The sequence below is a fragment of the Pseudophryne corroboree genome, chromosome 12 (genome assembly GCF_028390025.1).
Source record: "Pseudophryne corroboree isolate aPseCor3 chromosome 12, aPseCor3.hap2, whole genome shotgun sequence".
Lineage (NCBI taxonomy): Eukaryota > Metazoa > Chordata > Amphibia > Anura > Myobatrachidae > Pseudophryne > Pseudophryne corroboree.
The window spans coordinates 60,767,001-60,789,617 of record NC_086455.1 but is presented as its reverse complement, the minus strand read 5'-3'; the positions used below and the strand labels follow the sequence as shown (position 1 = coordinate 60,789,617).

Here is a 22,617-nt window from a genome sequence, read left to right as displayed (position 1 = left end):
AGGCGAGCCCTATGGACCCGACAATGGACGGGGTGATGCCGACTCGAAGAGTCATATGGAGGTTTTGCCTTACAAGGGTGAGGAATTGTTTGGGGAAGGTCTCACGGACCTGGCTTCCACAGCTACTGCAGGTAAATCAACTTTTTTGCCTTATGTTTCCTCACAGCCTAAGAAAACGCCACATTATCAGATGCAGTCCTTTCGGTCACATAAATCCAAGAGAGTACGGGGATCTTCCTTTCTTGCCAGAGGTAAGGGCAAGGGGAAAAAGCTGCCAACTACAGCTAGTTCCCAGGAGCAGAAGTCCTCCCTGGCTTCTACAAAATCCACCGCATGACACTGGGGCTCCGCTGGGGGAGTCCGCCCCAGTGGGGGCACGTCTTCGACTTTTCAGCCACGTCTGGGTTCAATCACAGGTGGATCCCTGGGCAATAGACATTGTTTCCCAAGGTTACAGGCTGGAATTCGAAGAGGTGCCTCCTCGCCGGTTTTTCAAATCGGCCCTACCGGCTTCTTCCCCAGAGAGGGAGGTAGTTTTAATTGCGATTCAAATTGTGTCTTCAACAAGTGGTGGTCAAAGTTCCCCTGCTTCAGCAGGGGATGGGGTATTACTCAACCCTGTTTGTGGTCCCGAAACCGGATGGTTCGGTCAGAACCATTCTGAATTTAAAATCCTTAAACCTATACTTAAAAAGGTTCAAGTTCAAGATGGAATCGCTCAAAGCGGTCATCGCCAGCCTGGAGGGGGGGATTATATGGTGTCCCTGGACATAAAGGATGCATACCTTCATGTCCCCATATATCCTCCTCATCAGGCGTTCCTGAGATTTGCTGTACAGGATTGTCATTACCAATTTCAGACGTTGCCGTTTGGGCTTTCCACGGCCAGAGGATTTTCACCAAGGTAATGGCGGAAATGATGGTGCTCCTGCGCAGGCAGGGAGTCACAATTATCCCGTACTTGGACGATCTCCTAACAAAAGCGAGATCAGGAGAGCAGTTGCTGAACAGCGTATCACTCTCCCTGAGGGTGTTGCAGCAGCATGGCTGGATTCTCAATCTACCAAAGTCACAGTTGGTTCCAACAAACCGATTGCCTTTCTTAGGCATGATTCTGGATACAGAACAGAAAAGGGTTTTTCTCCCGATGGAAAAGGCCCAGGAACTCCAGAACTTGGTCAGGGACCTGTTGAAGCCGAAAAGGGTGTCGGTGCATCAATGCACTCGAGTTCTGGGAAAAATGGTGGCGTCTTACGAGGCCTCTCCATTCGGCAGGATCCATGCGAGGACCTTTCAGTGGGATCTTCTGGACAAGTGGTCCGGGTCACATCTACATATACATCAGATGATCAGCCTGTCCCCAAGGGCCAGGGTATCTCTCCTGTGGTGGCTGCAGAGTGCTCACCTTCTAGAGGGTCGCAGGTTCGGTATTCAGGACTGGGTTCTGGTAACCACGGACGCGAGCCTCCGAGGATGGGGAGCAGTCACACAGGGAAGAAACTTCCAAGGTCTGTGGTCAAGCCAGGAGGCTTGTCTACACATCAACGTACTGGAATTAAGGGCCATATACAACGGCCTTCGTCAAGCGGAGAATTTGCTTCGCGACCTACCGGTTCTGATTCAGTCAGACAACGTCACCGCAGTGGCTCATGTAAACCGCCAAGGCGGAACAAAGAGCAGAGTGGCAATGACAGAAGCCACCAGGATTCTTCGCTGGGCGGAAAATCATGTAAGCGCTCTGACAGCAGTCTTCATTCCGGGAGTGGACAACTGGGAAGCAGACTTCCTCAGCAGACACGATCTACATCCCAGAGAGTGGGGACATCATCTGGAAGTCTTTGCAGAGATTACAAGTCAGTGGGGGCTGCCTCAAATAGACATGATGGCGTCACGCCTCAACAAGAAGCTTCCGAGATATTGCGCCAGATCAAGGGACCCTCAGGCAATAGCAGTGGACGCCTTGATCACACCGTGGGTGTTCCAGTCGGTCTATGTGTTCCCTCCTCTTCCTCTCATCTCAAAGATATTGAGAATCATAAGCCGAAGAGGAGTACAGACAATTCTCATTGTTCCAGATTGGCCTCGAAGGGCCTGGTATCCGGATCTGCAGGAAATGCTCACAGAAGATCCGTGGTCTCTTCCTCTAAGAGAGGACCTGTTGCAACAGGTGCCCTGTCTATTCCAAGACTTACCGCGGCTGCATTTGACGGCTTGGCGGTTGAACGCCGGATACTAGCTGAAAAGGGCATTCCGGATGAGGTCATTCCTACTCTGATAAAGGCTAGGAAGGAGGTAACGGCGAAACATTATCACCGTATTTGGAGGAAGTATGTGTCTTGGTGTGAGTCCAGGAAGGCTCCTCCGGCAGAATTCCATCTGGGCCGTTTTCTTCACTTCCTCCAGACTGGAGTGAATTTGGGCCTAAAATTAGGCTCCATTAAAGTTCAGATTTCGGCCCTATCCATTTTCTTTCAGAAGGAATTGGCTTCTCTCCCAGAAGTCCAGACTTTTGTGAAGGGAGTGCTGCATATCCAGCCTCCTTTTGTGCCTCCAGTGGCACCATGGGACCATAACGTGGTGTTAAGGTTCCTTAAGTCTCACTGGTTTGAGCTGCTTCAAACGGTGGAATTAAAGTATCTCACTTGGAAGGTGGTCATGTTGTTGGCCTTGGCATCTGCTAGGAGAGTATCTGAGTTAGCGGCTTTGTCTCACAAAAGCCCCTGTCTGATCTTCCATGTAGACAGAGCTGAGTTGAGGACTCGTCCTCAATTTTTGCCTAAGGTGGTTTCCTCTTTTCATATGAACCAACCTATTGTGGTGCCTGTGGCTACGCGGGACTTGGAGGATTCCGAGTCCCTTGATGTGGTCAGGGCATTGAAAATTTATGTAGCCAGAACGGCTCGGGTTAGGAAAACAGAGGCACTGTTTGTCCTGTATGCAGCCAACAAGGTTGGCGCTCCTGCTTCTAAGCAGACTATTGCTCGCTGGATCTGTAACACGATTCAGCAGGCTCATTCTACGGCTGGATTGCTGTTGCCAAATTCGGTAAAGGCCCATTCCACTAGGAAGGTGGGCTCTTCTTGGGCGGCTGCCCGAGGTGTCTCGGCATTACAGCTTTGCCGAGCGGCGACTTGGTCGGGTTCAAACACCTTTGCAAAGTTTTACAAATTTGATACCCTGGCTGATGAGGACCTCATGTTTGCTCAATCGGTGCTGCAGAGTCATCCGCACTCTCCCGCCCATTTTGGAGCTTTGGTATAATCCCCATGGTCCTTACGGAGTCCCCAGCATCCTCTAGGACGTAAGAGAAAATAAGATTTTAAACCTACCGGTAAATCTTTTTCTCCTAGTCCGTAGAGGATGCTGGGCGCCAGTCCCAGTGCGGACAAAATTCTGCAAGACTTGTATATAGTTATTGCTTACATAAGGGTTCTGTTACGGTTTTGATCAGTCTCGGGCTGATGCTGTTATGTTTCATACTGTTAACTGGTTCGTATATTCCATGTTATACGGTGTGGATGGTGTGGGCTGGTATGAATCTTGCCCTTAGATTAACAAAATCCTTCCCTCGTACTGTCCGTCTCCTCTGGGCACAGTTTTCTAACTGAGGTCTGGAGGAGGGGCATAGAGGGAGGAGCCAGTGCACACCCATATCTAAAGTTCTTTTTAGTGCCCATGTCTCCTGCGGAGCCCGTCTTTCCCCATGGTCCTTACGGAGTCCCCAGCATCCTCTACGGACTAGGAGAAAAAGATTTACCGGTAGGTTTAAAATCTTATTTTTTTACCTGTACCTGGGGCTGTTTCCCTAAAGGACCCAGCTAATGGCAAGATTGAAACCACTCTTAATTCAATTTACTCTGCAGCGAGTGTAGTCCAGCACCCTACCATAGTATGCGGCTGGATTTCTAGAGCCATGGTAAAATGGTCTGATGAGATTCTGAAGGGGCTGCTTACACTACCTCAGGAAGAGAAAGTTGCATTACTACAACACTTCCAAGATGCTGCAAACTTTATTAGTGAGGTTGTTAAGGAACTTAGTATCATTAACGGCCATAACACTGCTATGGCAGTATCGGCTCATAGAGCCTTGTGGCTGCGACACTGATCAGCGGATGCTGATTCTAAAAAAGGGGTTAAGAACCTTCCTTTCACAGGTGATGCCTTGTTTGGGGAAGAGCTGAACAAATGGATATCTCGGGCAACTGCTGGTAAATCTACATATCTGCCGTATGCCCTGCCACCTGTCAGGCATCCCTATCCTGGATCCTCCCTGCAGTCCTTTCGGGTGGCCAGATTCAGAGGCAAAGCCATAGGTGCCTCTAATGCTGCTAGAGGATCTTGCGGTAAGTCCCGTAAACCAGCAGCTGCCAGACCTGCGGACCAGGCCTCAGGATCCTCTTTCACGAAGACCTCCACGTGACGTTTGGCCCCAGCAGCAAGGCGAATTTCAGGTAGGTGCTCGCCTTCAACACTTCGCCCACATTTGGGCAGAGTCCTGCCGGGATCTTTGGGTGAGGGATCTCATATGCCAAGGATACTGGCTGGAATTCCAGGAACTCCCTCCTCTCAGATTCTTCAGGTCAGGCTTACCAGCTTCACAGGAAGTAAGGGTTTCCTTACAGCAGGCAGTGCAAAAGCTGCTTTCTACAGGAGTTACTGTTCCAGTGCCTCAGCTGCACACAAAGGGTTTTTACTCAAGTCTCTTTGTGGTTCCGAAGCCGGACGGCTCTATATGACCTATCTTGAACCTCAAATCCCTGAACCCGTATCTTCGGGTGTTCAAATTCAAGATGGAATATCTAAGAGCAGTGATAGCGAATCTGGAGAAGGGGGAGTTTCTGGTGTCCCTGGATATAAAGTACTCGTACCTACATATCCCAATTTGGCCCCCTCACCAAGCGTTCCTCGGGTTTGCGATTTTGGACCAGCATTTCCAGTTTCAGGCCTTACCCTTTGGTCTCTCCACAGCCCCAAAGGTATTCTCAAAGGTCATGACGGAAATGATGCTACAACTGCGCATGAGGGGTATCCAAATAATTCCGTACCTGGACGATCTCCTGATAAAGGCGGTGTCCACGGAACAACTGGTGCACAGTTGCACTACAGTTGACTACTCGCTTGCTTACGGATCACGGATGGATACTCAATTTCCAGAAATCTCACTTGGAATCATCTCAGAGAATTCAGTTCCTGGGGATGATCTTGGATACGGTGTCTCAGAAGGCTTACCTCCCCATGGACAAGGCCTTGACTATTCAGTCTATGGTCCGGTCAGTGCTGAAACATCGCGTGGTCTCAATTCATCTTTGCATCCGCTGGCTGGGAAAGATGGTGGCCTCCTATGTGGCAATACAGTGCGCAACCGTTTCAACTGGATTTGTTGGACAAATGGCCGGGATCTCACCTGCACATACATCAGCGCAACCGTTTCAACTGGATTTGTTGGACAAATGGTCGGGATCTCACCTGCACATACATCAGCATATAACCCTGTCACAGAAAGCACGGATGTCCCTGCTATGGTGGCTACAGTCCCTCGTCTGGTGGAGGGTCGGAGTTTCAGCACCCTGTCATGGACGCTGTTGACAACAGATGCCAGCCTCCGGGGTTGGGGCGCTTTGACTCAAGCAGCGCAGTTCCAGGAGGAGACATGGTCGTTTCAGGAATCTGCTGTTCCAATCAACATCCTTGAAATAAGGGCAATGTACAATGCTCTAATACAAGCCTTACCCCTCCTTCGGAAATCAGGCCATCCAGGTGCAGTCGGACAACGCCACGGCAGTAGCGTACATCAACCAGCAGGGAGGAACAAGAAGCAGGGCCGCAATGCGAGAGGTGTCAAGAATACTCCTCTGGTCGGAAGCCAACGCAAGGGCCTTCTCGGCTGTTTACATTCCAGGAGTGAACAACTGGGAAGTGGACTTAAGCAGGCACAACCTCCATCTGGGGTAATGGGGCCTCCACCCTCAGGTGTTTCAACAACTTGTTCACCGGTGGGGTTGTCCACAGATAGACCTGATGGCTTCTCATCTCAACAAGAAGCTTCCTCGTTACTGCTCCTAAACAATGGACCCGCAGGCGGTTGCGGTAGACGCTCTGACGACGCCATGGACTTACCAGTTCGTTTACGTGTTTCCTCCCATTCTTCTAATCCCAAGAGTTATCAAAAGACTCAAAAAGGAAAGGGTTCAGGCAGTTGTCATTGCTCCGGATTGGCATCGACGGGCCTGGTATGCAGACCTCCTGGCCCTATCGTTTGAGGAACCCTGGTCTCTGCCGTTTCTCATGGACTTTCTTCAACAAGGACCGTTCGTCTATCCAGACTTACGGCAGCTACGTTTGACGGCCTGGAAGTTGAAAGGGAGATTTTAACCAGGAAGGGTCTTCCATCCAAGGTGGTTTCCACTATGGTTCAGGCCTGTAAGGTGGTTACCTCCAAAAATTACCACCGTATTTGGAAGAAATATGTTTCTTGGTGTGAGGGTCGAAAATGTTTTCCTGTGGAATTCCGTCTGGGCCGGTTTCTACTGTTCCTGCAAGCAGGAGTGGATAAGGTCCTACGATTAGGCTCCATCAAGGTTCAGATTTTGTCTCTATCTTCTTCCAGAAACAACTAGCGGTACTTCCTGAAGTACAGACCTTCCTTAAGGGGGTATTGCACATTCAACCACCCTTTGTTCCTCCCACTGCTCCGTGGGACCTCAATGTGGTGTTTACCTTTCTCCAGTTGGATTGGTTTGAACCCTTGCATAGGGTTGACTTAAAATACCGAACGTGGAAGACTGTTATGTTGCTGGCCTTGGCTTCGGCTTAGCGAGTGTCGGAATTGGGGCCTTGTCCTGTAAGAACCCATACTTTGTGTTTCATGAGGATAGGGCGGAGCTCAGAACTCGACCAGTTTTTGCTGAAAGTGGTGTCAACCTTTCATGTAAATCAACCAATTGTGGTTCCAGTCTTTTCCAACACTTCCGTTGCTCCAAAGTCCCTGAACGTTGTGAGTGCTTTGACGATTTACATCAAAAGGACTGCTCGACCCAGGAAGTCTGACTCTCTTTTTGCCCTTTATGATGCTACTAAAATTGGTTGTCCTGCCTCCAAGCAGTCCATTGCTCGTTGGTTCAAATTGACTATCCAGCAAGCCTATACTTCGGTTGCTCTGCCGCTGCCGAGTTCGGTTCAGGCCCACTCCTGGGCAGCTGCCCGGGGCGTCTCGGCCTTGCATTTGTGCCGTGCAGCTACCTGGTCTGGTGTGAACACATTTGTTACGTTCTACAGATTCGACACCTTGGCCAAGGATGACCTTCAGTTTGGTCAGGCGGTTTTGCAGGGGTCTCAGCACTCTCCCACCCATTCTGGGAGCTTTGGGACATCCCCATGGTAATATACTATTCCCCAGTATCCACTAGGACGTTAGAGAAAATAGGAATTTAATACCTACCGGTAATTCCTTTTCTCGTAGTCCGTAGTGGATACTGGGCACCCGCCTCTGTGCTTCGTTTTCCTGCTTACCTGGTTGTAAGGGTTATTGGATGGGTTTGCTGTTGCTTCCGTGTTCCATGTTTGGTTAGCATTGCTATCCTTCTGTCATTAGCGTTGCTTTCCTCTGTTCTGGTGAGCTCTGCTATCTTATTGTTTGTGTGTTGGTTCATTACCTCACCGCTTTATGTGTTATATCCTTCTCTCAAAGTATGTCCGTCACCTCGTGCACAGTTTCCTAGCCTGAGTCTGCTAGGAGGGGCATAGAGGGGAGGAGCCAGCACACACTATTGATTTCTTTTAGTGCCTTGCTCCAGTGGACCCGATCTATACCCCCATGGTAATATACTATTCCCCAGTATCCACTACAGACTACGAGAAAAGGGAATACCGGTAGGTAGTAAATTCCTATTATTTCTTTTTGCTACAAGGAGAATATAAATGCCAAAAGAGGACATGTTTTCCTGTCAGACTAGCTACTTCCCAATAGGTTAGCCCAACTGAGTTTTCTCTCATTCTAGAAACCCATATATAGTTTCGGAGGAAGAGGAGGAAGACGAAGAAGAGGAGAAACTGGAAATAGATGAACCAAAAGGAAAGAAGAAAAAGGGAAAAAACAAGCAGCAGCCCAAAAAAACACAAAAGAACAAACCAATGCTGGTGGATGTAGATCTGAGCTTGTCTGCATACGCCAACGCCAAAAAGTGAGTCTGTGAAATGCGTTGTGGAGTATCTTACGGTTGTCATGTTGACCAAACTAAACTAAATCTCAGCCATGGTCTACAGGGAAATGCTGCCCCCAGGGCTCAAATTATCACGAAACATTGTAGAATATTACTGGGATTTACCAAGGAATGACTGATGGCCATACATGTAACCACTGTGTTTTTATTTAAGTACAGAGTAACTAGTTCTTACAAGCAGTATTATTAGTTTCAGTTTATGGTCCAGTTTCACCAGAAGATTTGAGTTAAGATTAAGTGAAGAAATCCATATTTAACTATGCATTCTATTTCCCTTACAGTATATGACCTCACTATGAGGTTTGGTGACTTTATGTGATGATAGAATTCATGCATGACCTTTTTTTTTTTTTTATAAATAATGGGAGGAATTGAATTAGCCGCAAAGTTTTATTTAGTTAAATAGCCTTATCCCCGTGGGGTAAATCATGGCAGTTTTTGGGGCGTATATCTGCCGTTGGCTGCAAGCTCATACATGCTAAAGCACGGCACCTGTGCTGTTACTGGTGCGTCCAGTCTGAGTAGCCATAGGCCAACCCTCAGCCCCGATTTTCCCATATTTGCGTATAAACTGTTAATGAGTCTGCGATGGCTCCGGTGGGCGTCTCTTTTCAGTTCTGGGCTGCAGCTACACTTGCTCACATTAGCAGTTCCGTAGCCTAGAGAATTGCAACTGCATCTCTCTACAAACATGAATTAGACACAGAGGGGCAGATTTATTAAGCCTGGTGAAGTGATAAAGTGGAAAGTGATAACGCACCAGCCTGTCATTTTTCAAACCCAGCCTGTAACATGGAAGTTAGGAGCTGATTGGCTGATGTGATCACCTTCCACTTTATCACTTCACCATGCTTAATAAATCTGCTCCACAGTGCCCTCAGATCCACAGGCCTTCCAGCAGAGAGGAGAGGGATTTGGAAGGGATGGCGTTTAATTATAGTTTACAGGCACCATCAATGGTAAAATTACCGAATTATCTCTCTACTTAAAAAAAAATATTAAGCATTTAGGAGGATTAAGTAGAATTTTAACCCGTTCCTTGGGGTCAGAGGTTTCTTCCACATCCCTCCCCCCAGTTCAGTTTGTCAGGATCTGTAACTGGTCGACTTATGAGAAAACACAGCTACGGGGGTGAAATTATTCCTATAGAAGAGGTTTGTGACTGACCAAATGGATCAGATTTGGTGGCCAGTTGCTGCCTGGTTGTAAAAGTATTAGCAGAGGGATGTAGTCATCATGTTGATAGTCACAATGTCAACAGTCGAGAGAAAATGTCGACATATGATGGTCACAATGTCTACAATAACTTTTGTAGGGTTATGCTTAATATTGGGTGTTGGCATTATGGTGTCCATACAATGACTGTCGATCAAACATACCGAACCGTTAGCAAGGACGTGATTTGCTTCTTTTTATAAAAGTAGAGCAGCTGTATGTTGTAACTGCTCATCTCTTGGGAATGGAATAGGACCGTATGATCATACAACATGCAGAAAGTGACTGTGTCTACTGTGTAATTGTAGGTACTATGATCACAAGAGACACGCAGCCAAGAAAACTCAGAAGACCGTGGAAGCTGCAGAGAAGGTTTGGCTTGAAACTGTTATTAGAGCTGAATGGGGGGGATACTGTTGCTGCTGCTCTTTTATTGACATGATCACAAGGGGTGTTACTACCGTGAGGCAAGAGAAGTATGGAAGGCGGAGGCTACATTTATTCCAAAGAAAATAAAAACTTCTTTCCACCACTTTTTGGGTCTGGTCTAGGTTACCTAGTCTTCCATGACTGCCCAGAATATGCTTTCGCCTCTCTTAGGAAATAGAAACTGCCAGTTTTTGCACCTATCACAGTACTGAGGGCCTAATTCAGACCTGATCGTAGCAGTAAAATTGTTCACTAATGGGCAAAACCATGTGCAGAGAGAGTTAGATTTGGATGGGGTGTGGTCAAACTGAAATTGCAGTGTAAAATAAAGCAGCCAGTATTTACCCCGCACAGAAACAAAATAACCCACCCAAATCTAAATTTCTCTTTCATCCACTAGGGGACACTGGAGTTCCTTATACATTAGGGGTGTGAAGCTTGCAACCGGAGGTGTGGCACAATATAAAATTAGCATTGTCTGCACAGCCGGCTCCTCCCACTTCACATCCCTCCTCCCTCAGTTTGAAAAATTGTGCTGGAGGTGCAGCACGTGGAGCACTGAGCTCCTGACAAAAAACCTAATACAGTATGCTGCGTCCACCTAATAAAAGGGAGACAAGGCTGCTTATATTGGAGAGACAAAGATCCCTTTTGAAGGGACCTGCATCTCTCCACAGGAGATCCTCTACTCAGTCAACTCACAGTGAGTACTGGTTTTTACATTAGGGGCCATGCTAGTTTTATTATTTTTATTATTTTTTCCCTGTCAGATATTCCCTGTCGGCTAGCAAGGCGGTCACTAGAGTGTACAGCGCGCCGGGGGACAGAGAGTGCAGTTCGCCCACAGCAGAGCATTCAGCCACGTGAGGGAAAACTTTGTTTATCCCCTGTCAGATAGCCGCTGTCAGCTACAAAGCGGTCACCAGGGTGTACAGCGCGCCGGGGGGGAAAGAGCGCACAGCAGAGCACTACAGGGAAGACATTAATGGCGCCGCTGCGGGAAGCGGTCCCGACGCGTGCCAGCCAGCCACACTGCTGTTGTTTCCGCACGGCTGGGGGGGATCCTTCAGCCGCGCGCAGGGAGACACTCCTAACGCCGCTGCGGGACGTAAGGGGAAGCGATCCCGGAGGGCGCGCACCAGCCAGCCACACTACTGTTGTTTCCGCGCGGCTGGGAGGATACTGCAGCCGCGTGTGGGGAGACATTCATAGCGCCGCTGCGGGAAATGGAAGCGGTCCCGGAGCGCGCGCGCCAGCCAACCCCACACAGGTTTTTTTCCGCGCGGCTGGGGGGGATCCTTCAGCAGCGTGAGATTAGGATCAGTGCGCCCCCATAGTGTTTTTAACAGTGAGGGCAGATGAATAACCAATGCTGGCTGCTTTAGAAGAATCTGTAATGGTTAAGTGGGAACACATAGTAAAAATGTGTCCACGTCGGCCATTTTATTAATCCCTGACTGGCACCATCAAGAGGGAAGGGATAAACCCTCCCCCTCATATAAAACAGAGAAGGATGTTTAGGGAAATAGCTCCATCTGCTGGTAAAATTATATAATTAGAAATGTGAGGATCTCCTGAACAAAATAATTCTGCCTTATTGTTTATATTTTCAAGGGACTTCTATTCTAAAGATCCTGCTGAAAATACAAGGAAGCAAGCGGACCAAAACTCTACCATCGTAGCTAAGTTAAAGTTGTGGTGTGAGGGTTGCTTGTCGGCTGGTGGTTTTTAATTATATATATTTTTTAATTTATTTTTATTTTTTTAACTTTATATATTTTTATCCGGCTCCTTTTTCGATATAAGGAGTGCAACAGTAATTCCAGCCGAATCTGATACTTTTGCTTCCGTCATCTCTCACAGCCTTTTTCTTCCTAGTTTAAAGGGTGAAAGCGCCGTGAAGTACCCTGATAGGGGGTTTAGACAGCTTGTCTAAAGCAGGACGATGTAAGACCTCCAAGACCAGTTATGTTTGTACAAAGTGTAACAAGAAGAGCACTTGGGTTGGCAGCTCCGGGGTGTGCGTCTCCTGCTTAAACAAGGACGCTCCACCTGGGAGCAGTGCTCTGGCTAGGTCAAAGACAAACTTGCAAATACAATTTTCAAGGTGATGGCAGAATCGCGCAGCAATCAGAATGGGCGGCGGGATTCTCCAAGACGATGCAGGAATTTATCATCAAGTTAATGCCGTCCGCACAAACAGAGACGACTGTGTGCAAGGCAGTTAAAAGACCTCTTCCTCTTATACTGGAAAGGAGGAAGAGGGTCTTCTCATTGATACAGAAGGTGAGTTAATTGAATCTAACCTGGACGCCGAGTTTCCGGAAGAGGACACGGCTATCTCGGGTTTGGATTCTTTAATTGACGCAGTCAAAGAGTTCCTAAACTTTAAGGTAGAAGCAGTAGAGGAACAGAAGATATTCGAATTCTAAAAGCTGTGTTCATGAGTGGTTCAGTATATGCTTCCCTAGAAAGGTTGTCGAAGACGACAATCTTACCAATATCTAATGTAAAGGGTGCAGCACCGAGACTGGCGATCGTCTGTGCTTGGGTCAACAAGGCCATGGGAGCATGGTATCGATGTATTGTACAGGCTATTGAAAAGGACAATAGCTTAGAAGAGTTACCCAACTAGCGGAACAGATTTGAGAATCTGCTTCATACTTAGGTCAAGCCTCAAACTATATTAGCACTAGATGGCTTTTATGGTTCAAAGGATGGCAAGGAGACTCTGACACCAAGAGGTAGTATCCCTCCCCTTTGGAGGGGAGATACTTTTCAGTTCAGAGCTGGACAAGTGGATTTCGCCGGCTACAGCAGGAAAATCAATCTTTCTACCTACTCCTTATACGAGAACCGCTCCACAGGTTGGGAGAGGTTATTCGGGACCAGCGTTTAAATCATTTAGATTGCAGTCTTTTCGAGCACGAGAAAGAGGTAGAGGCCGCTCATAGGCAGCAGCCAGAAAGCAGGATTAACCTGCTGACAAGACCGTGACATGACGGGTCACCGGCTCACCTAGGGTCCCCCTTGGTGGGCGCACGTCTGGACATCGGGGCCAAAGCTTCACCAGAACTTTGGATAACCGATGCCTCGGTGCCCTCAGATGACAACAATTCAAAGATTGCTACAGTCAGAGGTCATTATTTCAGTTCCCACCTCTTAGAGAGGAACGGGTTTTCTATCCCAATCTCTTTGTCGTACCAAAGCCAGACGGGACTGTCAAATTCAAGATGTAATCAATCCAGTTGGTCATTGCAGGCTTAGAACAAGGCGAGTTCATGGTATCCATGGCCATAAAGGATACAGTTACAGCAGGCATAGCCTAATGAATAGGGCTACTGCCTTGCAGTTCCCCCGCCCCGGGTTTAAAAAAAAAGAAAAAAAGAAAAACCAAAAAAAACAAAGAAAAATAAAAACCACACATTACCATTTATATCTGCTTATCCCTATCTGGACTCCTCACCAGGCTTACTTAAGGTCCGCACTGGTGACGGATCACTACCAATTCAGGGCCTTGCCGTTCGGCCTGTCATCAGCCCCAAGAATCCTTACGAGGTTTAGGGCAATCATGGGTGCAGGTTTGAGACCATTGAGGATTACGATTATACCTTATCTAAACTGTCTACTGATCAAGGCATCATCTCAGGAACAGTTGATTAAGGATGTTCGGACATCCTATCAATTCCTCATTCGACATGGTAGATTGTGTGTTTCCAGACATCCAACCACATGCCGAGTCAACGGATTCCATTCCTCGGTCACCTCTTGCACACGGTACAATTGAGAGTATTCCTACCAGAAAACAAGGTCCATGACCTACAGAGATTAGTGGCTCCGGTACTGAGGACACAAATGGTTACTCTACAACTCGGGGTGCAACTTCTCAGAAAGATGGGGGCTTCGTTCGAAGCTTTTCAGTACTGCAGACTTCATTCCCGACCATTCCAAATGAACCTCATCGCTCAGGGAGCATGTTCGCAATGGCTTCTATATCAAAGAATCTGACTTCCACCACGCATACGAACCTCCTTAATTTGCTAGTCGTTGCACAGGAATCTCGCAGCAGGCAAGAGATTCGGCATTTGGGATTGGAGAATGCTAACAACAGATGCCAGTTTCAGAGGCTGGAGTGCTGTCCTGGAGGGACGTCAGTTTCAGGACAGATGAACGTTACATGAGAGTAAGACTACCCATAGACATTTTCGGGCTAAAAGCGGTTTACAACGCGCTTCTCGTAGCCGTAGACCTAGTCAGGGGTCAGCACTTAAACATACAGTTGGACAATGTCACAACGACAGCTTACATAAACCGTCAAGGAGGAACAAAAAGCAGGATGCCGTTACAAGAAGCCACAAAGATCTTGTGGGCAGAAAGGCGAAACATCATCCTCTCAGCAATGTTCATTCCAGGTATGGAGAACTGAGAAGCAGATTATCTCAGTCGCCAGGACATGCATCCAGGAGAGTGGAGCCTACATCCACGGATTTTCAACATGCTGGTGAGGAGATGGGGTCTACCTCCGGACGACCTAATGGCGTCTCGGCCAAACCACCACCTGCCCAGATATGTGTCCAGGACACGAGATCCAGCTGCGGAAGGAGTGGACGCATTAACACTTCCTTGGTATTACACGAAGGTTTACATCTTCCCACCTGTCCCACTCATACTCAGGGTTCTGAAGAGGTTAAAACGAAAACGCGTGTGGGCGATCCTAATCGCAACAAGGCCCCGCAGGAGTTGGTACTCAGTCCTGCGAGGGTTACTAGTGAAAGATCCTTGGGGGTTACCTCAGAGAGAAGACCTGTTATCTCAGGGACCGTTCCATCACCCAGACCTGAACAGGCTGCGTTTAATGGTGTGGCTATTGAATCCCGGATCTTAAGTATATGTACAAGTTACGTCGTCATTCAGACGGTCGAAAAAAAAATGTAATTTTTTTTTGGTTCTTTATGAAGGGCCTAAGAAGGGTTGGCCAGCCTCTAACCAGTCTTTGACTAGATAGATTAGACATGCCATTTGGCAAGCTTATGTTTCCTGTGGCAAACAGGTTCCAGTTAAGACGGGGGCTCTTGCCACCCGATCAGTGGGTGCCTCATGGGCTGCCAGAGGTACTTCCGTTACTCATCTTTGCAGAGCGGCGACGTGGTCCTCAGCCCCCACGTTCGCAAAATATTACTAGTTTGATACCTTGGCGCCCGGTTACTTAAGTTCGGACGTTTAGTTTTACAGGCCCCTGACAGCACTCCCTCCCTGGGGGATAACTTTGGGACGTCCCCTAATGTATAAGGAACTCCAGTGTCCCCTAGTGGATGAAAGAGAAAAGAGGATTTTGGTACTTACCGATAAATCCATTTCTCTGAATCCTCTAGGGGACACTAGACGCCCGCCTCGGTGCTGTCAAACCTGCTGTGTTCATTGTTCTTGTTCAAACTGTTCGGACAAACAGCATTAGTTATTCCGTTAAGAGTTTCTTGGATGCTGTTTGGTAGGTTCTACGGTTCGGTTCCTCGCCATGTGCTATAGTGTCATGTCCTATTCTCTCGGTCAAATTTTCCAAACTGAGGGGGGAGGGATGTGAAGTGGGAGGAGCCGGCTGTGCAGACAATGCTAATTTTAGATTGTGCCACACCTCCGGTTGCAAACTTCACACCCCTAATGTATAAGGAACTCCAGTGTCCCCTAGAGGATTCAGAGAAATGGATTTATCGGTAAGTACCAAAATCCTCTTTTCTCTGCACATGTTGTATCTGCATCCCCCCCGCTGTGCACATGGTTTTGCCCATTAGAGAACTATTTTGCTGCTGTGATCAGGTCTGAATTAGACCCTGAGTCCTCCTGTTAGCGCTAGTATACTCATCCGTACGGTGCCGCAGAATGGAGGCTATAGTGATGGCTGAGTGACTAGTCATCCCGGCCACCGCCTGCATCAGCATACGAGGAGTCACGCTGGCTACAGAGGTAGACCTTAGCAGGATTGGGAGGGAGAATAATGTTTGCCGCAAGTCTTGGTTTAGAACTATTTCTGGATAATTTTCCTTATGCATCAAGTTTTTGTACGCAGCATTTAATAAATGATTAAAGTTTTATTTCATCTCTTGCCTATGTATAGGGTTGTTATTAATATTGTGCACTGTATTAAGATCTGATTACGGTAATAAATGAATAGTCTGCATCATCTTGGTCTATTATAATAGTATAATTGTGCTGTACCCTTTCTCTACCAATGCATCATTGGCTGTAGGAGTGGTTGCTAGGAGTTACCCTGGTCACACACGTTGTAACCCAATCATATCTGTAAGCATGCGTGAAGGGCTAAATTGTACTGATTGAAGTGGAAGACAGTAGGTAGCAGCGGGATTTCATTGGAATTCAGCAATTTGTCTGACATGTTTCTTCCGCTTGGTAATCGGGTCGCCCACAATGCATAGATCTCATTGAACCACTGTGATCCATTATGTTTAGAATACATTGAAAATTAGCTGCACATCACCCAATGGTGCAAGGGTCAGCTGATTAACGGGCATGCTCCATTAGGGAGGAGACTGACCTGGTTCCCCTTCTTATCAGGTCAAATCCCACTTGATTGGTTTGAGATTGTTTAGGATGTGACCACACACTGTAACAGAGATTGGTTGTTGCAGTTGAATTGGTCAAATATATCAATGGAAAACGCACTTTGCGGAGATAACTGTAAACTCTGTATAACAGGCGTTCAAATCGGCAGAGAAGAAAACCAAACAGACGCTGAAGGAGGTGCAGACTGTCAGCACCATTCAGAAGGCCAGAAAAGTGTACTGGTGAGGCCACACAATACCCCTTACCTGCATAGTCTTTATAGAAACTGCACATACATTATCCTATCCGAGCTATAATATGTTTAATATAATATAAAATAATGTTTCTTATGTATATGTGTTAAGTCACACTGTGCTGGTGATCCCCAGGTTTGAGAAGTTCTTGTGGTTCATAAGCTCTGAAAATTACCTGGTAATCGCTGGGAGAGATCAGCAACAGAATGAGATGATTGTGAAGAGATACCTGCGCTCAGGTGAGTGACCTCTCTTATTTCTTATTCACTCGTCATCTTTGTTCTTAAATTTACGTTTAGGACTTGGGCATAAGTTTTCAGGAATGATCAATAGGAGGGATTTCAGTTCTGCTGTGTTTATGTATGCATGTTAAGAAATGTGTATGCGTGTGTATATTATAATACACAGACAGGGCTGATACTAGTCATGCGCTGCTCTTTTAGTGTTTTTTGTCGTAGCTGCGCCCGCGACTTGACGCTAATGCTAGTAGCAGCCATTCCCCTGGTGTTCAGCAGGCACCCGATTGTGCAAGGACTGGGACCCCCATTTAAAACATTTGTAGATGCCACCATCAGATGCTACATAGAAACTTGCACCTGCCCCCACCGCCCATGAATGCCCCAATATGTTTCTGAGGCCACGCATCTCAATTGCTACTGCACCTCTGCGTACAAATTGCATGACAAATGCGCTATGCGACTTTACAGCAAATTAGACACGTGCAGTTGAAAAGCGATGAACATTTGCGCAAATATTGGCATTTTGTCTGAGACTGAATCAACCCCACCTTGCTCTGTAGGCATGAGTGATATGTGGGTTCATCACACTCTACTGATATATGTATATACAGATGTAGTCATGTTCAGCTTACCCGCAATGCATGCAAACCCAATGCGGGAGCGACTCAGTGTGCCAGGCTGCGACTATTTGTACCCGCGAACGCACAATGTTAAGTGAATGGGCCACGGGTGCAAATATACGCATGTGCACCGTGGCAAACGAGTCGAGGGTACAAATAGCCGCAGCTTGGGTGAACGTGACTACGTCTTTATAAGAGCATCACATCGTCATTTCTGTCTTTTGTGCATAGGCAATTTACAATATTCTGAATGATGTCTCCTGTATGTGTAGGTGATATATATGTACATGCGGACCTGCACGGGGCGACCAGCTGCGTCATTAAGAACCCCAGAGGTAATATACAGTGTGCTTGGATGGAACTTCTCCCAGTATTTGTCTCTGATAACTATACAGACAGTCTATAAATGACAGGCATTTTATTGCCGGAGAGGACTGCTCCCCATACTGAGCTGAGGGTATCGGTGACGGAATCAGTATGTGATCCCGGGGGTCAGCAGGCCGATGCCGGGAACCCGCCAGATGGAATCCCGGCACCAAACGCAGAGTGTCCCCTTGCGGGCTTGCTGCTCTCGCCCCGCCAGGGGTGACGTGGATCACCACCCGTGGTATAGGGGGGTTGTGCCTGGATTGCATGCACCGGCATTTCACTGGGTGTCGGGATGCCGGTATTGGGATCCTGATTGCCGGGATGCCGACAGCTGGGATGGTGATTGCATCCCTCAGTGACTGAACATAATAAAGTGAAGAGGGTTAATTGGTGCTAGATTTAGTGGTTATTAAAGCTGTAACGCCCCGTTTTCCTCAGCTATAACTGCTTTACTGCATTTGGTAAAACTGGGCAAAGTGTCTGTTACCTTGTGTCCGCTTCTTCCCAATTCTAAATGGTGGGAGTCCTAGTAAAGAAGAGCGAGTATTTACAAATGAGGTGATTGCTTAACTATTGCGGAGGCATATTGTTGGCTAAACGTATGTTGATCAGAATGCAGCCACTTGCCTCTGATATGTGACTGGTCCTGGAGAACTGATATAATGGGCCGGATGGAATGGCTTGCGAGACGGCTGGAGCTCCGAGACTCCTGACGAACTCGTACATTTCTCTTTCATCCACTAGGGGACACTGGAGTTCCTCTTAGACATTAGGGGTGTGAAGCCTGCAACCGGAGGTGTGGCACAATCTAAAAAAAATTTGCATTGTCTGCACAGCCGGCTCCTCCCCCTTCACGCCCCTCATGCCTCAGTTTTGAAAATTGTGCTGGAGGAGTAGCACGTCGGAGCACTGAGCTCATGACCCCCTCGGGTCATAATACAAAAGAATTGCAAGTGACTGCGTCAACCTAATAAAAGGGGGACAAAGTCCAAATATTAATAAGAGACAAAGATCCCTTTTGAAGGGAACGGCATCTCTCATCAGGAGATAACCGTGAGTACTGGTTGAAAAAAAGCCCTAGTATACAGCCTATGTTGACTGGCTGGGAAAGTAGCACTCTACACACTGCACACAGGCGCCAGCGCTGAACACGCTGGCCGGGTGAGTCACCGCCGCTGCACGGAGGGAGAGATGTAATCTCCTCCGCTGACAGGCACCGCGATCACACTGTCAAGGGGCCAGCGCTGAGCGCGATGGAGAGCGCACACGCTGGCCGGGTGAGTCACCGCCGCTGCACGGAGGGAGAGATGTAATCTCCTCCGCTGACAGGCACCGCGATCACACTGACAAGCGGCCAGCGCTGAGCGCGATGGAGAGCGCACACGCTGGCCGGGTGAGTCACCGCCGCTGCACATACTCTCCTCCGCTGACAGGCACTGCGCTGGGACCGAGGAAGCGGCCACTGGCGTGCGCACGGAGGGCGAAGGAGTGAGGCAGCCACAGGGATCTATGAAAGTTGAAATTTACCTCAGCTTTCATACATAACAGGCAAGGGGTGTTTTTTTAATGAAGTGAATAAAAAAGTTTAATAGCGGCCATTTTGGTTTCACAAATAGGCGCCAAGATGAGGGGCAGGGATTAACCCGCCCCCTCGGGTCATAATAGGCTGACAGAACTAGAGCTGTAGTTGGAACTCCCTCTGCTGGACATTTGTAGATAGACAGGTGTTATGTATATACATAGAATAGGAATGAGGATCTCCTGAAATTTAATTATTTATTTATATGTGTATTTTCAAGGACTTCTACTCAAAGATCCTGACGGAAATACTGAAGGGTACGGGACGACCCTACATCTCTGATGTTTGACAGCTGGGTCTGTGAAGTTTGCAAAACAGGCTGGTGTTTGAAAAGGAAAGATATTCATAGTTAAAATATTTTTATTTTCTCTATCGTCCTAGTGGATGCTGGGGTTCCTGAAAGGACCATGGGGAATAGCGGCTCCGCAGGAGACAGGGCACAAAAAGTAAAGCTTTTCCAGATCAGGTGGTGTGCACTGGCTCCTCCCCCTATGACCCTCCTCCAGACTCCAGTTAGATTTTTGTGCCCGGCCGAGAAGGGTGCAATTCTAGGTGGCTCTCATAAAGAGCTGCTTAGAGAAAGTTTAGCTTAGGTTTTTTATTTTACAGTGATTCCTGCTGGCAACAGGATCACTGCAACGAGGGACAGAGGGGAGAAGAAGTGAACTCACCTGCGTGCAGGATGGATTGGCTTCTTGGCTACTGGACATCAGCTCCAGAGGGACGATCACAGGTACAGCCTGGATGGTCACCGGAGCCGCGCCGCCGGCCCCCTTGCAGATGCTGAAGTAAGAAGAGGTCCAGAATCGGCGGCTGAAGACTCCTGCAGTCTTCTAAAGGTAGCGCACAGCACTGCAGCTGTGCGCCATTTTCCTCTCAGCACACTTCACACGCAGTCACTGAGGGTGCAGGGCGCTGGGGGGGGGCGCCCTGGGAGGCAAATGTAAACCTATATAAAGGCTAAAAATACCTCACATATAGCCCCCAGAGGCTATATGGAGATATTTAACCCCTGCCTGTATTCACAAAATAGCGGGAGACGAGCCCGCCGGAAAAGGGGCGGGGCCTATCTCCTCAGCACATGGCGCCATTTCCTCTCACAGCTCCGCTGGTCAGGACGGCTCCCAGGTCTCTCCCCTGCACTGCACTACAGAAACAGGGTAAAACAGAGAGGGGGGGCAAATTTAATGGCAATATCTTGATATATATAAAGCAGCTATAAGGGAGCACTTATTATAAGGCTATCCCTGTCATATATAGCGCTTTTTGGTGTGTGCTGGCAGACTCTCCCTCTGTCTCCCCAAAGGGCTAGTGGGTCCTGTCTTCGTTTAGAGCATTCCCTGTGTGTCTGCTGTGTGTCGGTACGTGTGTGTCGACATGTATGAGGACGATATTGGTGTGGAGGCGGAGCAATTGCCAAATATGGGGATGTCACCTCCTAGGGGGTCGACACCAGAATGGATGCCTTTATTTATGGAATTACGGGATAGTGTCAACACGCTAAAGCAGTCGTTTGACGACATGAGGCGGCCGGACAATCAATTAGTGCCTGTCCAGGCGCCTCAAACACCGTCAGGGGCTGTAAAACGCCCTTTGCCTCAGTCGGTCGACACAGACCCAGACACAGGCACTGATTCCACTGGTGACGAATCAACCGTATTTTCCAGTAGGGCCACACGTTATATGATTTTGGCAATGAAGGAGGCGTTACATTTAGCTGATACTACAGGTACCACTAAACAGGGTATTATGTGGGGTGTGAAAAAACTACCTATAGTTTTTCCTGAATCAGAAGAATTAAATGACGTGTGTGATGAAGCGTGGGTTGCCCCTGATAAAAAGCTGATAATTTCAAAGAAATTATTGGCATTATACCCTTTCCCGCCAGAGGTTAGGGAGCGCTGGGAAACACCTCCTAGGGTGGACAAGGCGCTAACACGCTTATCAAAACAAGTGGCGTTACCTTCTCCTGAGACGGCCGCACTTAAAGATCCATCAGATAGGAGGATGGAAAATATCCAAAAAAGTATATACACACATGCAGGTGTTATACTACGACCAGCTATAGCGACTGCCTGGATGTGCAGTGCTGGGGTAGTTTGGTCAGAGTCCCTGATTGAAAATATTGATACCCTGGACAGGGACAATATTTTACTGTCGTTAGAACAAATAAAGGATGCATTTCTTTATATGCGTGATGCACAGAGGGATATCTGCACACTGGCATCACGGGTAAGTGCTATGTCCATTTCGGCCAGAAGAGCTTTATGGACGCGACAGTGGACAGGCGATGCGGATTCAAAACGGCATATGGAAGTTTTGCCGTATAAAGGGGAGGAGTTATTTGGAGTCGGTCTATCAGATTTGGTGGCCACGGCTACAGCCGGGAAATCCACCTTTCTACCTCAAGTCACTCCCCAACAGAAAAAGGCACCGACTTTTCAACCGCAGCCCTTTCGTTCCTTTAAAAATAAGAGAGCAAAGGGCTATTCATATCTGCCACGAGGCAGAGGTCGAGGGAAGAAACAGCAACAGGCAGCTCCTTCCCAGGAACAGAAGCCCTCCCCGGCTTCTACAAAAGCCTCAGCATGACGCTGGGGCTTCTGAAGCGGACTCGGGGACGGTGGGAGGTCGTCTCAAAAATTACAGCGCGCAGTGGGCTCACTCGCAGGTAGATCCCTGGATCCTGCAGATAATATCTCAGGGGTACAGGTTGGAATTAGAGACAGATCCACCTCGCCGTTTCCTGAAGTCTGCTTTACCAACGTCCCCTTCCGAAAGGGAGACGGTTTTGGAAGCCATTCACAAGCTGTACTCTCAGCAGGTGATAGTCAAGGTACCTCTTCTACAACAAGGGAAGGGGTATTATTCCACTCTATTTGTGGTACCGAAGCCGGATGGCTCGGTAAGGCCTATTCTAAATCTGAAGTCCTTGAACCTGTACATAAAGAAGTTCAAGTTCAAGATGGAGTCACTCAGAGCAGTGATAGCGAACCTGGAAGAAGGGGACTTTATGGTATCCTTGGACATCAAGGATGCGTATCTCCACGTTCCAATTTACCCCTCACACCAGGGGTACCTCAGGTTCGTTGTACAAAACTGTCACTATCAGTTTCAGACGCTGCCGTTTGGTTT

The 22,617-nt window shown here is 47.9% G+C and overlaps 1 protein-coding gene across 2 annotated transcripts in view; it reads left to right on the top strand.

Moving 5' to 3' along the window:
* The window catches only part of NEMF (nuclear export mediator factor), a 191,266-nt gene that overhangs the window by 87,253 nt on the left and 81,396 nt on the right, over positions 1-22,617 (top strand). For both annotated transcript variants that reach the window (XM_063947548.1, XM_063947547.1), the window contains exons 14-18: positions 7,998-8,180; positions 9,743-9,806; positions 16,575-16,663; positions 16,811-16,914; positions 17,807-17,869. In XM_063947548.1, the coding sequence (XP_063803618.1) occupies positions 7,998-8,180; positions 9,743-9,806; positions 16,575-16,663; positions 16,811-16,914; positions 17,807-17,869 (503 nt within the window). The remainder of the gene's footprint in view (positions 1-7,997; positions 8,181-9,742; positions 9,807-16,574; positions 16,664-16,810; positions 16,915-17,806; positions 17,870-22,617) is intronic.